At 41.9% G+C, this 12,261-nt stretch overlaps 1 protein-coding gene across 1 annotated transcript in view; it reads right to left on the reverse strand.

Moving 5' to 3' along the window:
* Positions 1 to 644: 644 nt before the first annotated feature.
* LOC133526862 (zinc finger RNA-binding protein) overlaps positions 645 to 12,261 on the reverse strand; it is a 32,263-nt gene continuing 20,646 nt past the window's right edge. Inside the window, exons 16-20 of the mRNA XM_061863685.1 lie at positions 12,123 to 12,218; positions 11,538 to 11,690; positions 5,740 to 5,835; positions 2,114 to 2,222; positions 645 to 1,703 (exon numbers count right to left, since the gene is read on the reverse strand). Coding sequence (XP_061719669.1) covers positions 1,636 to 1,703; positions 2,114 to 2,222; positions 5,740 to 5,835; positions 11,538 to 11,690; positions 12,123 to 12,218 — 522 coding nt within the window. The 3' untranslated portion in view covers positions 645 to 1,635. The remainder of the gene's footprint in view (positions 1,704 to 2,113; positions 2,223 to 5,739; positions 5,836 to 11,537; positions 11,691 to 12,122; positions 12,219 to 12,261) is intronic.

Consider the following 12,261-nt stretch of genomic DNA (forward strand, 5'->3'; position numbering starts at 1 on the left):
AAGCACGAAATGGTTTGCAAACATCTGTAGTTTCCCCAAAAAATACGCCGTATCGTTGGAGTAAAAAAAAGTGACCATAGACCACTAAATTTATTTATTATTTCTTGATGAATACTAATCAAAATTGCAAATTAATTCCCACTAAAACAATACTCTCTCAATATACTCTGTTTTTTGTTAAAAAACCGAATAAATATATGATGAACCCTAATTCCGGATTTGGGACCGAAATCGAAAATCAGTTCCGGAATTGGAAACCGTCCGATATTGCAAGCCCTAAATTTGCACTCTATACCCATTACGGTCCCGCAAGGTCGAATATCTATATTACCTTTCTACATATGTATGTAAAACAACATGCATGCATGCTTTAAAATTAATTCTCGTTCAAATCGGTTAAGGGATTTGGAAGTTATGGTAGAATAAAGAAACTCTCATACATACAAACATGAACCCTGAAAACAATACACTTTTTTTGGGCAGTCGTGTAAAAAGTGGTCGCTGGTAAGGATCCTGACCGAAGTAATTTTTTTGCATTTTTCGAAAACGATTTTTTCTGCTCAGTACAGCACCATCGAAGTTTGACCACCATACACATGAAAGGCAAAAATTTGGGTTCCAACCCATTTGTAAATAATAACAAATTATTAGTTTTCAATTATTTATTGACAATAATTTCAAAATTACACAGCTCTCACGTAATAAAAATAAATTTAACTTAAGAAACAAAGGTCCACAGTAAGTCCTGAGTTAGCTATCTAATATTCTAATTAATTTTTGGGAACCTGAACATATCTTCTAACCCACAAAGTATGTTATTAATAAATCAGTTTGCTTACACACCCATTTTTGCCAGGTAAAAAACAAAATTTATTTTGCATGCTGTCTGAATTTAAAAGATCTCGATTTGACATGAGACATGACAAAATTCATCATTATCAGACAACATTATCTTATTCATAGACCAAGACTTATCTCCCTATTCGAACATAGCAACAACTTGTCACTAATAAAAATATTTCCTACATACTTGTAGATAAAATAGGGATATATTATATATATTTGAGAAATATACAACTTACAAACTAAATCTAGAAAATCATAATGTAAATAAAGAAACCAACATGTGATCTCGTCACAGAAGGAACTAAACGTCAAGTCAATACTGCAACCTTAAGAATAAGCACTCTGTCGCCTTCATCCGCTCGCGGCAGTCCAACTCCACCCCGCCATCGCCACCCTGTCTCGCATCCTCATACCGACTTACTTCCTAATTACATTAGTACGAGACTAAAATTCTATCTAATTTTAAAACACTACAAATATTTTGGGACTGCTATGTTATTTGTGTACTTTTTTTGGACAGATCTTCACTGAAATATACATCGAAAATAGTGTTACTGACAATTGGTTTAAAACGATATTCTAATTGTATATTTTTTTCAGTTGACATTGAATCAGAATATTGTATTGCTAGGTTAATGGTAGATCATACGACAAAGCGCGCTCGATCGCAGTCAAGTCAGAATTATATAATGTAGTATAGATAGATAATGCACAAGGATGTTAGGTGCGTGTAATGTCGTATGAACTAGATAAATATGCGTATGTCAGCAGACACACGCGACGTCGCGCTTACTTGGCGTTCGCAGCTGTTTCGGACGCGTCCATTTTTTCTTCCGTCTTCACTACTTTGCCCTCACCTGAAAGGGATTAATTTAATTATTAATTGAAATAGGTATTTAACATATTTCAATCGATTAAGCGTACACAAACATATTTTTTTTTATAAGAGAAATACTATAGAATAGAATCTATATTAGGATACAATTTTGTATTTATGAAATTTTGACATCAATGATAGAAATGTAGGTAATATGAAGTTCGCGTAGGCAAATTGTTCCTGGGTGCGTAGACTAGCCAAGATTCCAATCGTTCACGCTCCGTAGTTATCTCTAATATCAATCTTCCATATTAGTGCGACAGAGAGAGTTGCTTTTCGTTCGCTACGGAGCGTTAACGATTGACATCTTGTGTACGCAACCTGAAAGTGTAGAGTTGAGACAAGACTGATACGGGTAGTAGCGTGGGGTGGCCTGGTGGAGCGACTCACCGTTGGGCTGGTCGGCCTCGGCGTCGGTGTGCGAGCGCCTGCGCTTGCGCGGGAACTTCCACGGGCCGGCCGGGTGCTTCAGCTTGGGCAGCGGCTCCATGTCCAACACCTGGAAAATACAATACCATTACCATACACTTATTTCGGAAAATTCTTTAAAATCTGAATGAAGACCAATTGGTTGCAAGGTGATTCCTTATTTTATGCTAAAGTGTAAAAACTGGTTTAGGTAAAGGCGTTGTGGTCGTCACGTCTTGCTGGAATGTTATTAATTACGAGGGATGATCGAAAAGTAATGATAATCATCAGTATGAAAGATTGCCTCTAACATCTTCCTTCAGCCGTAGAAAGAGATAAAAGACGCTGAGGGCTAGATCTGGCAAATGTGAGGAATGTTCTAGCAATTCGAACCCTGCATCACGTATCGCAGCCCAATGGATACATTGCGTGTTGCAGTGTTGCAATCAACACTGGCCTTGTGGGAGGTGCGTTATCTTAGTGAAACAGGACACCAGCACGAAGTTTATCCCGCCGCTTTTCTTTGACTTGATTGCTTCTCTCCATCTGCGAATTTGGTCAGCGTAGTAAGAGCTAGTAATATTGGTTCCTTTTTCAAGACATTCAATTATTCCGACTCCCTCGGCATCCTAGAATACAGAAGCCATAACCTTCCCAGCTCAGCTTGAACCTCTCTGTGTAGGGGAACTCGATCGCTCCCAGGTGGATTGAGGTTTAGTCTCAGGATCGAAATGATGGATTCAAGACTCATTCATGGTGACACACCGACGCAAAAATGTTTCGGGATCAGATTGATATTTGTCAAGATTAGTCTTTGAAATCTCACATTGTCTCTTCATTTGTTTGACTGTTAACATTCTAGGCGCCCAACGAGTAGAGATTTTTTTTCATGTGTAGTTCATCAGTTCAGGTTACTTGAATGCTACCATACAAGGTCCCCGTGCGCTCAACTAGATGACTGATAGGCATTCTTCTATCTGTTATCACGAGATCATGACGTTTTCTTCAGTAAGGACGATATATAGGTGGTTTTCAGGGTGATCGTCATTAGTTTATGTCCTACCCAGGTTAAGTTACGTCAGGGTAACTTTAAAACACGGAGGAGCAGTCCCCCAATGTTCCCGCTAATCCAATGTGTATATTTTGCACAAACACATTTTTTTAAATATAATTATTTTTTTCTATTTACTAGCCAGGAACCGGTATAAAAAAAATCACCCCTCTTTTTATTGTTTTTCATATGAACTGTCTCGCTCATACTCATAGATTTTATATCTGCGGTCTCGCTCGCCCGATCCCTCGCGAACCACGCTCATAATCACAAATCTATTAACATGAATGACGTTTTCTCTACTCCAGAATATCTCAAATGTAACTTCAACTTTATGACCCCCCGCCCAGGCTGCGAGCTGCGCTCTGCCCGTTCTCTTAAACTCTCTGTTCTCCCTCACCATACTGGTTTCCTAAAGTCTTCTTTTGCTGTTCAAGCTATCCGTCTTTGGAATGCGCTTCCTCTAACGATTAGACAAGCCCCAAACAAGCTGAATTTCAAACGAATTCTCTACAAGCACCTGCTAGATACTGTCTAGTGGGACCCCCCCCCCCCTCTTCCCCCCCCCCTGCCCCGCACACATGCAGAAGTATATTTATGTATATTGTATAGTATATTATGTAATTAATTTATATATGTATTTATAATGATAATTTGTGTAGTTTATAAAAGTATTATATATATTACCTATTAGTTTGTATACTGGCTTAGTAGTATTAGACTTAGTATTTAATTTTGGAATATTTTTTTCACACTGCACCCACCTTAGCAAATTTCTGTTTGGCCCAGTGGTTGACTGGTAGAGACTGCCTCAAGGCATTAAGTCCGCCTATTGTACGTCATACTTGTACTTGTGCAATAAAGTTTAAATAATAATAATAATAATGACATAGATTTTTTTTATACTACGTCGGTGGCAAACAAGTATACGGCCTGCGTGATGGTAAGCAGTCTCCGTAGCCTATGTACACCTGCAACTCCAGAGGAGTTACATGCGCGATGCCGACCCTAACCCCACCCCCCTCGTTGAGCTCTGGCAACCTTACTCACCGGCAGGAACACAACACTATGAGTAGGGTCAAGTGTTATTTGGCTGCGGTTTTCTGTAAGGTGGAGGTACTTCCCCAGTTGGGCTCTGCTCTAGATCTGGAATGACATCTGCTGTGCTGTGCCCTACTACACAAGGCGAGATGACATTCACATTGCCCATACCTCTCTTTACATTCTAACAGATTTTCTAACAGACGAATGATCTTTTTACCAACTATTTCCCTTCAATGAAACTGGTATATTCAAATGTAATGTATGGAACAAAAAATGTGTTGTGTTTATTCGGGAACCAGTATTTCCGTCCCGTGGTTGCAATCCATTTTTCTTTTACTCTTTTCTTTGCAAAACTAAAAACCTTAATAAAAGTTATTTTTTTTTGTTATATACAATATAATTTATAAGCACTATTACAATATATGTAATAGTACATTACGTTACAAGTGCGAAAAATAGGAAATTAGAAACGAGTGGCGATAAATTAAAACACGACCGAAGGGAGTGTTTTAAATCGACACGAGTTGCGAATTACCTATTCGAACATGTATCGTACAACGTTTTACAGTACATATGGCCCTTTAAATGTTCGACACAGTAACGTAATATGCTAATTTTCGCACTAGTGCGGTAAAGTAGTACCATATGTACTGTAAATAAATATAATTTTGTAAGGTTACTCTAAATTTACTTACAAGGAAAGGTACCCAACTGTCCGGTTCCGATTTGATTTATATTTATATATGTTATAGAGCAGTCTAAAATAACGGACACGTATTTTTTTTAGCTGCCCAAACTCAACCTATTGGGAGAAATTGTCCTCCTAAGTACTAAAAAGTTACTAAATCTTCTAACTCCTATAGAAAGTGATGCTCGAGCAACTTGCTAGTTAATGGCTTGTTTGAGTATATGTTTGAGAACAGGAAAAAATAATGTACACGTGTTTTGTTATATCTGCTGAAACTCATTTTTTCCTAAAAAAATCGACATTCGAAGTTTTATAATATCTTATCGTTAAAATTACACATAAAGACGGGTGTTTTTTTAGGAAAACTTTAGTTTAAGCAGACCGTTCCGTTATTTTAGACTACTCTATAACATATATAAATATGAATCAAATCGGAACCAGACTGGGTACCTTTCCTTGTTAGGTATATTCTTGAATTACAACTTGGAATACGTAAACTTATTTACGCATTACTTTACTCAATTATTAATTACTTAAGAAATGTATCCTTGCCTTTGGGTGCTCGTAATTTTTGGGCTGTTGCAGTTAATTATCACGCAACGAGGCATTTTTTAAGTTTTCGCGGCCGTCCGGCTGCAACAACTGACGCGCAGTAACGACGGCAACCTCGACGCTTGGTCGGGGTTCGGACATGTTAAGTAGATGCATTTGCGTTAGTGTATATATTATATCTGTGGATCACCCCCGTGGTTCAACTATATCAGACTAATGTAACTAACCGAAGCATATTGGCGGGAAAAAAAGTAAATTTCTACTTTTATTTACCTTGTAAATCTGTCTAAAGGCGATCTGTCTCAGGAACTGTTGCGCCGAAGCGGTCAGGTCCTCACGCTTCTGCGCAGGTAGATTTCCGAGAGCATCCTGTAAACACAATCACACGATGTATATTTTATGGAGCCATATTGATTTTCCGACAAAAAATACGCCGATTTTCGATTCGCCGACAACGATTCGCAGACGGGTTGTTTGGCCGAGTAACGATTGGCAGAATGTCATTACGCATAATAGTCGTTTGCACGAGTAGTCAATACGCAGAACATTGATACGCATATTTACTTAGTAACTCTCACAATTACCCGAGAAACTAATATTGGTCGAATAATCATTTGGCATTATTGATTAGCAAAACTTCCCTCTTATTTATGGCTAGACTAGGACATGATAAGCCTACACAACAACTTTTAGTTTGACTCGGATAAATATGGTTTTGACACATTTAATTATATACTTATTTTCACTAGCACAAATGACCATAAAATCTTAGGGATCTCGGATAGGCTCTAACGATTTCGATGAAATTTGCTATATGGGGGTTTTCGGGGGGCGAAAAATCGATTCTAGTTAGGTCGTATCCCTGGGAAAACACGCATTTTTGAGTGTTATATATTTTCCGAGCAAGGCTGGGTCTCCCAGATATTAAAAACATATATTGCATATTAGGTACGATGGCCCATACTGTTAACTGTCCATCGGTGGATCTTATTACAAAAGGCATAAGGTCAACCGGTGGACAGTTAAGAGTGTTGCTGTTTGTACAATACCGATGCTTTTGTTCATATTTAAGTAAAAAATTGATTCAAACCTAAACTGTGCTTAACGCATATAGGTACTTAATACATAGTGTCACGCAAAATAGGCGTCAGATGCGTCAGTCGTCGAGTTACGGAAAATCGCCCATATACAATACAATAGGTACTTAAAAAAGGATAATATTTTATTTCATCCTTTTTGAAGTAGTTTTCCTTTTTTTTGTAAAAAGAAATATTTGGAAAATAACGATGTATAAAATGTGAAACGTTAATCGACTAAACATTCCTTAAACGAAAATATTACTCTGCCAAATGAAAATCGTCCTATAATAGTTCTGCTAATTTACACAGAAGCGAACTGAACTGTATGTGAACTAGGGAATGCTAACCGGTTAACCGGTAACCGGGTAATTTGACCAATATTACAGTCGGTAAAATACCGGTAATTTCCAGCCGTAACCGGGAATTTACCGAACGTTGTATAGGCAAATAAAAATGTAACAACCTGTTGAATTAGCCCATATATGTCTTCGTACTTACAAAAAAAAAACAATTACTACGGTTTACGATTACGAAGAGACACCTAAAATACTTACTTTTCTGCATCTTATGATCTCGTCGGAGTAGGTACTAGGAAGCAATGTTTTGTGACAAATGAGTGGTCGCTAATCCCTCGCCCTTTCCCTTCTCGCCACCCCTACCTGATCCGCCTTACTATGTTCAGTGTCCTTTGTTTTAGTCTGTAGTGTCAGACAAGTGTGAAATGCGAAAGAACATTTTCTACCGCTGGTTACTTGTGTTCAAGATATCGTTCACGAATGTCTAAGCAACGTTCTATATTTTATATATAATTAACAGAATGATTTGATGATGACATGTTCTGGATTCCAACTCCTATCTTAAGAGCCCGGTAACGATTTTAGAGCAAAAATTTTAAATTGAAAGATTTAGTCGTTGGAATTGTACACCTTTTGTTACGTAATATCTAAATAACAAGTATTGGTTTCTATTAGCACGTTTTTTTCATCTTGCCTTTTAATAATGAGGTCGCAAGCGTGCGTCCCCGGTAATAGGTGACGAGAAGGGATAGTTTTTAAAAATTCATATAAATTATGGTAGTAAATTATACAAAATGATGTATAAGAACAGTTTCAGCAAATGTTTTAGATTGTTTAAGTATCAAAATTACGTTGAAATTAAGTCAATTTTCAGAGAAATTGTCACTTGTTTTGAAGTAATTTCTGGAGAAAATTGATTTCGTCTAACTTTCATTTACACTACTTCAAATTTATAGTAACAAAAATGTAGTTTATTAAAGTTGAAGTACAGGATATGTGTAATACAAAATTACCATTTTTAGCAGTCCAAACTTAACGAAATTTACAAATAAGATCGACAAAATCACTGCTTTTCGCGCGTTTACCTAAACGTCCATCAGAAAAAAAATCATTACTAATTAAGTGAGTCTGTTTAAAAAAAAATATATAATGAAAGATAACAAGACGTGCTAATAGAAACCAGTACTTGTTATTTTTTATAGTTAGACATTTTTGCGACTAAAATCGATAACGGCCTCTTAAAGTGGAATTTTAAAGTAACTAGTGTTAAAATGATATGAAACTAATCTGTTAAATTTTTTTTTTTTCTTATATTTACTAGATTTTAATGAATGTTGATTACGGTTTTAGTTACTTTAATAACAATATTATATTGATAGATGTGTAAATGCAAACGTGTATGACATTTAAATGACGACTGTCACTTTTTTGTTACCCTTTGATTACTGCGATTTTTAAAGAATTAAAAATTTTAATGTTGCTTATTGTATGTACAAGTTCATTTCGCTTTGAAATGATACATGTTTGATTTTTTATTCAATATGATTAGTAGGTAAATATATCTTGTTTAATGTTTATAGTTTATTTTCATTATTTTGTTTTGTCGATGTTTCTATAAAGTGCTGTTGATTACTTTTAAAGGTTACTGACGAAAATAAGTACACAATCAATAATAATGCAAAATCAATGTTTTTTATTTCATAAACGTATAACCGGTAATTTACCGGTTAACCGGTTAGTGGGACCTCGCGTCGGTAAATTACCGGTAATGAAAAACGCCCGGTTATTGCATTCCCTAATGTGAACCAAGAGTCTGCGTAACGTTAGTCGACCAAAAGTTACATCTACAAATGAATCACTCTGCGAAACGATATTCGGCGAATCGTTGTCTGCGAATCGATAATCTGCGAATTCATTTTCGGATAATCATTAGGTACCCATATTTTATTAGTACATTTCCCCGCATAGTTTGCATACGACCCATGTAATATGCGTATAACCAGGGACTCGCACAAGTTATATGCATCATGTAAACGACGGTTAAAAAAAGCATGACCCCGGTATTTTTATTATTTATTTTATTTTATTCGGAAAACCAACAGCTTAAGTACACCTGGTGGGCGCTCGTGAACTTTGTTCAGATGCCGGACAATCCGCTGGGCGGGTTGTTTTGTACGCAGCTATAGATCACCGGTTTCTGGGGTAGTGCGCCGTTTTTTGTCTGGCAGTGAATGTGTTAACGTAAATGTATGTATCAGAGAAGCCAATTACAGGTTTCCACAGACAGGATAGGTAGGTGTAGGTTATATTACAGGCTAGCACAAAATTAAAGACATTACAAACGCCAAAACATGCTATGAGAAAAGAAAGAAGTAATTCGTTTCTTATTTAAATTAAAAATGAAATTAAATCTATGCTAATCTTCTGCAAGCAGGAAAGCAAAGAAACTAGGTGACATGAGGTCTTTAATTATTGCGGGTTTCATTAGATGTAAATCCAGTTGATCGTTGCTATGACACAGTTCATTCTATGACCTCGAAGCTCGGACAAAGTATGAATTTTGACGATAGTTGGTTTTTGCCGGTGGAAGTGACAAAGTTCGGTAGTGTGTAGAAGAAGCTCTGGGGGTACTAAAATTTAAGTCGGTGACTTCTCAAATCTAGGGGAAGAAAATAGTGTCTATCACGATAACATAAGTCTGTAGTTTTCTTAGTTTTGAATTGAAGGACTTTTAAAAACTTTCTTTGAATGGACTCAATTTTTGTGTAAATAAATGGTTAAGTAAGGAAAGTAGGTAAGGTCATAGAGAAATAAGAAGTACATAGAGTGCTCACTCCATACATCAGTTTTGGTACCAAAACGCTTATTATTTTCGTAGTCGTCATCTAGCATCGAGTAGCAGAATTAGCAGTACTGCACTGGACAATAGATGTCGCGGCGAACAAATAGTGTAATGCTCAACGATCTTCAGCTAATATTATAATCAGAGTAAGCGTAGGAGTTGAAAGTAGACTTCCAGTTACGCTGGTTATAATATTACCTGAAAATGGTTGAGGCTTTTCGTTCGTCGCAACATCTATTGAGAGTTCCGCTACTTGACGCTAGATGTAGACTACGAAAATAATAGTATTTTTGGTAACAAAACCGTTGATGGAGTGAGCACTCTTGGTCTTCTTAATTCTCTTTGGTAAGGTGGAGGTTTAGGTAGTGGAGTCATAACGCACCACGAGCTCCTTCTCGCAGGGGTCGCGCAGGCCGGGGCCGTGCTCGAGCAGCAGGCCGCCGGCCACGGCCTCCATGACGCGGCGCAGCGCCTCGCCCGGCGACAGCGCCGCGCCCGCCGACTGTAGTATAGTATAGTAACGCACCACGAGCTCCTTCTCGCAGGGGTCGCGCAGGCCGGGGCCGTGCTCGAGCAGCAGGCCGCCGGCCACGGCCTCCATGACGCGGCGCAGCGCCTCGCCCGGCGCCAGCGCCGCGCCCGCCGACTGTAGTATAGTATAGTAACGCACCACGAGCTCCTTCTCGCAGGGGTCGCGCAGGCCGGGGCCGTGCTCGAGCAGCAGGCCGCCGGCCACGGCCTCCATGACGCGGCGCAGCGCCTCGCCCGGCGACAGCGCCGCGCCCGCCGACTGTAGTATAGTATAGTAACGCACCACGAGCTCCTTCTCGCAGGGGTCGCGCAGGCCGGGGCCGTGCTCGAGCAGCAGGCCGCCGGCCACGGCCTCCATGACGCGGCGCAGCGCCTCGCCCGGCGACAGCGCCGCGCCCGCCGACTGTAGTATAGTATAGTAACGCACCACGAGCTCCTTCTCGCAGGGGTCGCGCAGGCCGGGGCCGTGCTCGAGCAGCAGGCCGCCGGCCACGGCCTCCATGACGCGGCGCAGCGCCTCGCCCGGCGACAGCGCCGCGCCCGCCGACTGTAGTATAGTAGTATAGTATAGTAACGCACCACGAGCTCCTTCTCGCAGGGGTCGCGCAGGCCGGGGCCGTGCTCGAGCAGCAGGCCGCCGGCCACGGCCTCCATGACGCGGCGCAGCGCCTCGCCCGGCGACAGCGCCGCGCCCGCCGACTGTAGTATAGTATAGTAACGCACCACGAGCTCCTTCTCGCAGGGGTCGCGCAGGCCGGGGCCGTGCTCGAGCAGCAGGCCGCCGGCCACGGCCTCCATGACGCGGCGCAGCGCCTCGCCCGGCGACAGCGCCGCGCCCGCCGACTGTAGTATAGTAGTATAGTATAGTAACGCACCACGAGCTCCTTCTCGCAGGGGTCGCGCAGGCCGGGGCCGTGCTCGAGCAGCAGGCCGCCGGCCACGGCCTCCATGACGCGGCGCAGCGCCTCGCCCGGCGACAGCGCCGCGCCCGCCGACTGTAGTATAGTAGTATAGTATAGTAACGCACCACGAGCTCCTTCTCGCAGGGGTCGCGCAGGCCGGGGCCGTGCTCGAGCAGCAGGCCGCCGGCCACGGCCTCCATGACGCGGCGCAGCGCCTCGCCCGGCGACAGCGCCGCGCCCGCCGACTGTAGTATAGTAGTATAGTATAGTAACGCACCACGAGCTCCTTCTCGCAGGGGTCGCGCAGGCCGGGGCCGTGCTCGAGCAGCAGGCCGCCGGCCACGGCCTCCATGACGCGGCGCAGCGCCTCGCCCGGCGACAGCGCCGCGCCCGCCGACTGTAGTATAGTATAGTAACGCACCACGAGCTCCTTCTCGCAGGGGTCGCGCAGGCCGGGGCCGTGCTCGAGCAGCAGGCCGCCGGCCACGGCCTCCATGACGCGGCGCAGCGCCTCGCCCGGCGACAGCGCCGCGCCCGCCGACTGCATCACCCCCGACACCAGCAATTCCATCGCCTGACACAATTCACGTATAATCGTTAATACTACGAGCCAAGGAACTAGCTCATTGCTGGCTGAGGATTCGAGGACATATGCGAAAGTTATGTTTGTTTATGCGATGCCGGGTCTGGCATCATCATCAGGCAGAGAGCAATGCTGATGCACGAATTGAAGACCCGGCGTTGTTGTTTGGTTGAGCTAATATGGACCCATGGTCCCCGCATTGGGTACGGGCGGCCATGGGCCCAGGTTGAGATTTGATTGCAAATATATTGGGTGCAGTTGAAAAAATGCAAAGTGATGCAATACTTTTGCACGCGAGTGTAGTGCAGCAGACAAAATTATAGCGACCAGAAAAACACCCCATTGCAAACTTATTCTTGGAGTAGAGCAGACCTAGGCCGGACTGCCTTAATAAGACTAGGTATTAAAGAATAATTCACTTACGTAGGGATTAAGCGGCGTCCAGTTGGGAATGCGACGGCAGAGGTCGCGCATTATGCGGATGATGATCACACACGATTGCAGAGTCGCCGCCCTAGCCTACGCACAGAGAAAAGTCAGCGGCGTTCACATACCACATTAT

The sequence above is a fragment of the Cydia pomonella genome, chromosome 17 (assembly GCF_033807575.1).
Source record: "Cydia pomonella isolate Wapato2018A chromosome 17, ilCydPomo1, whole genome shotgun sequence".
NCBI classification, from domain to species: Eukaryota; Metazoa; Arthropoda; class Insecta; order Lepidoptera; family Tortricidae; genus Cydia; species Cydia pomonella.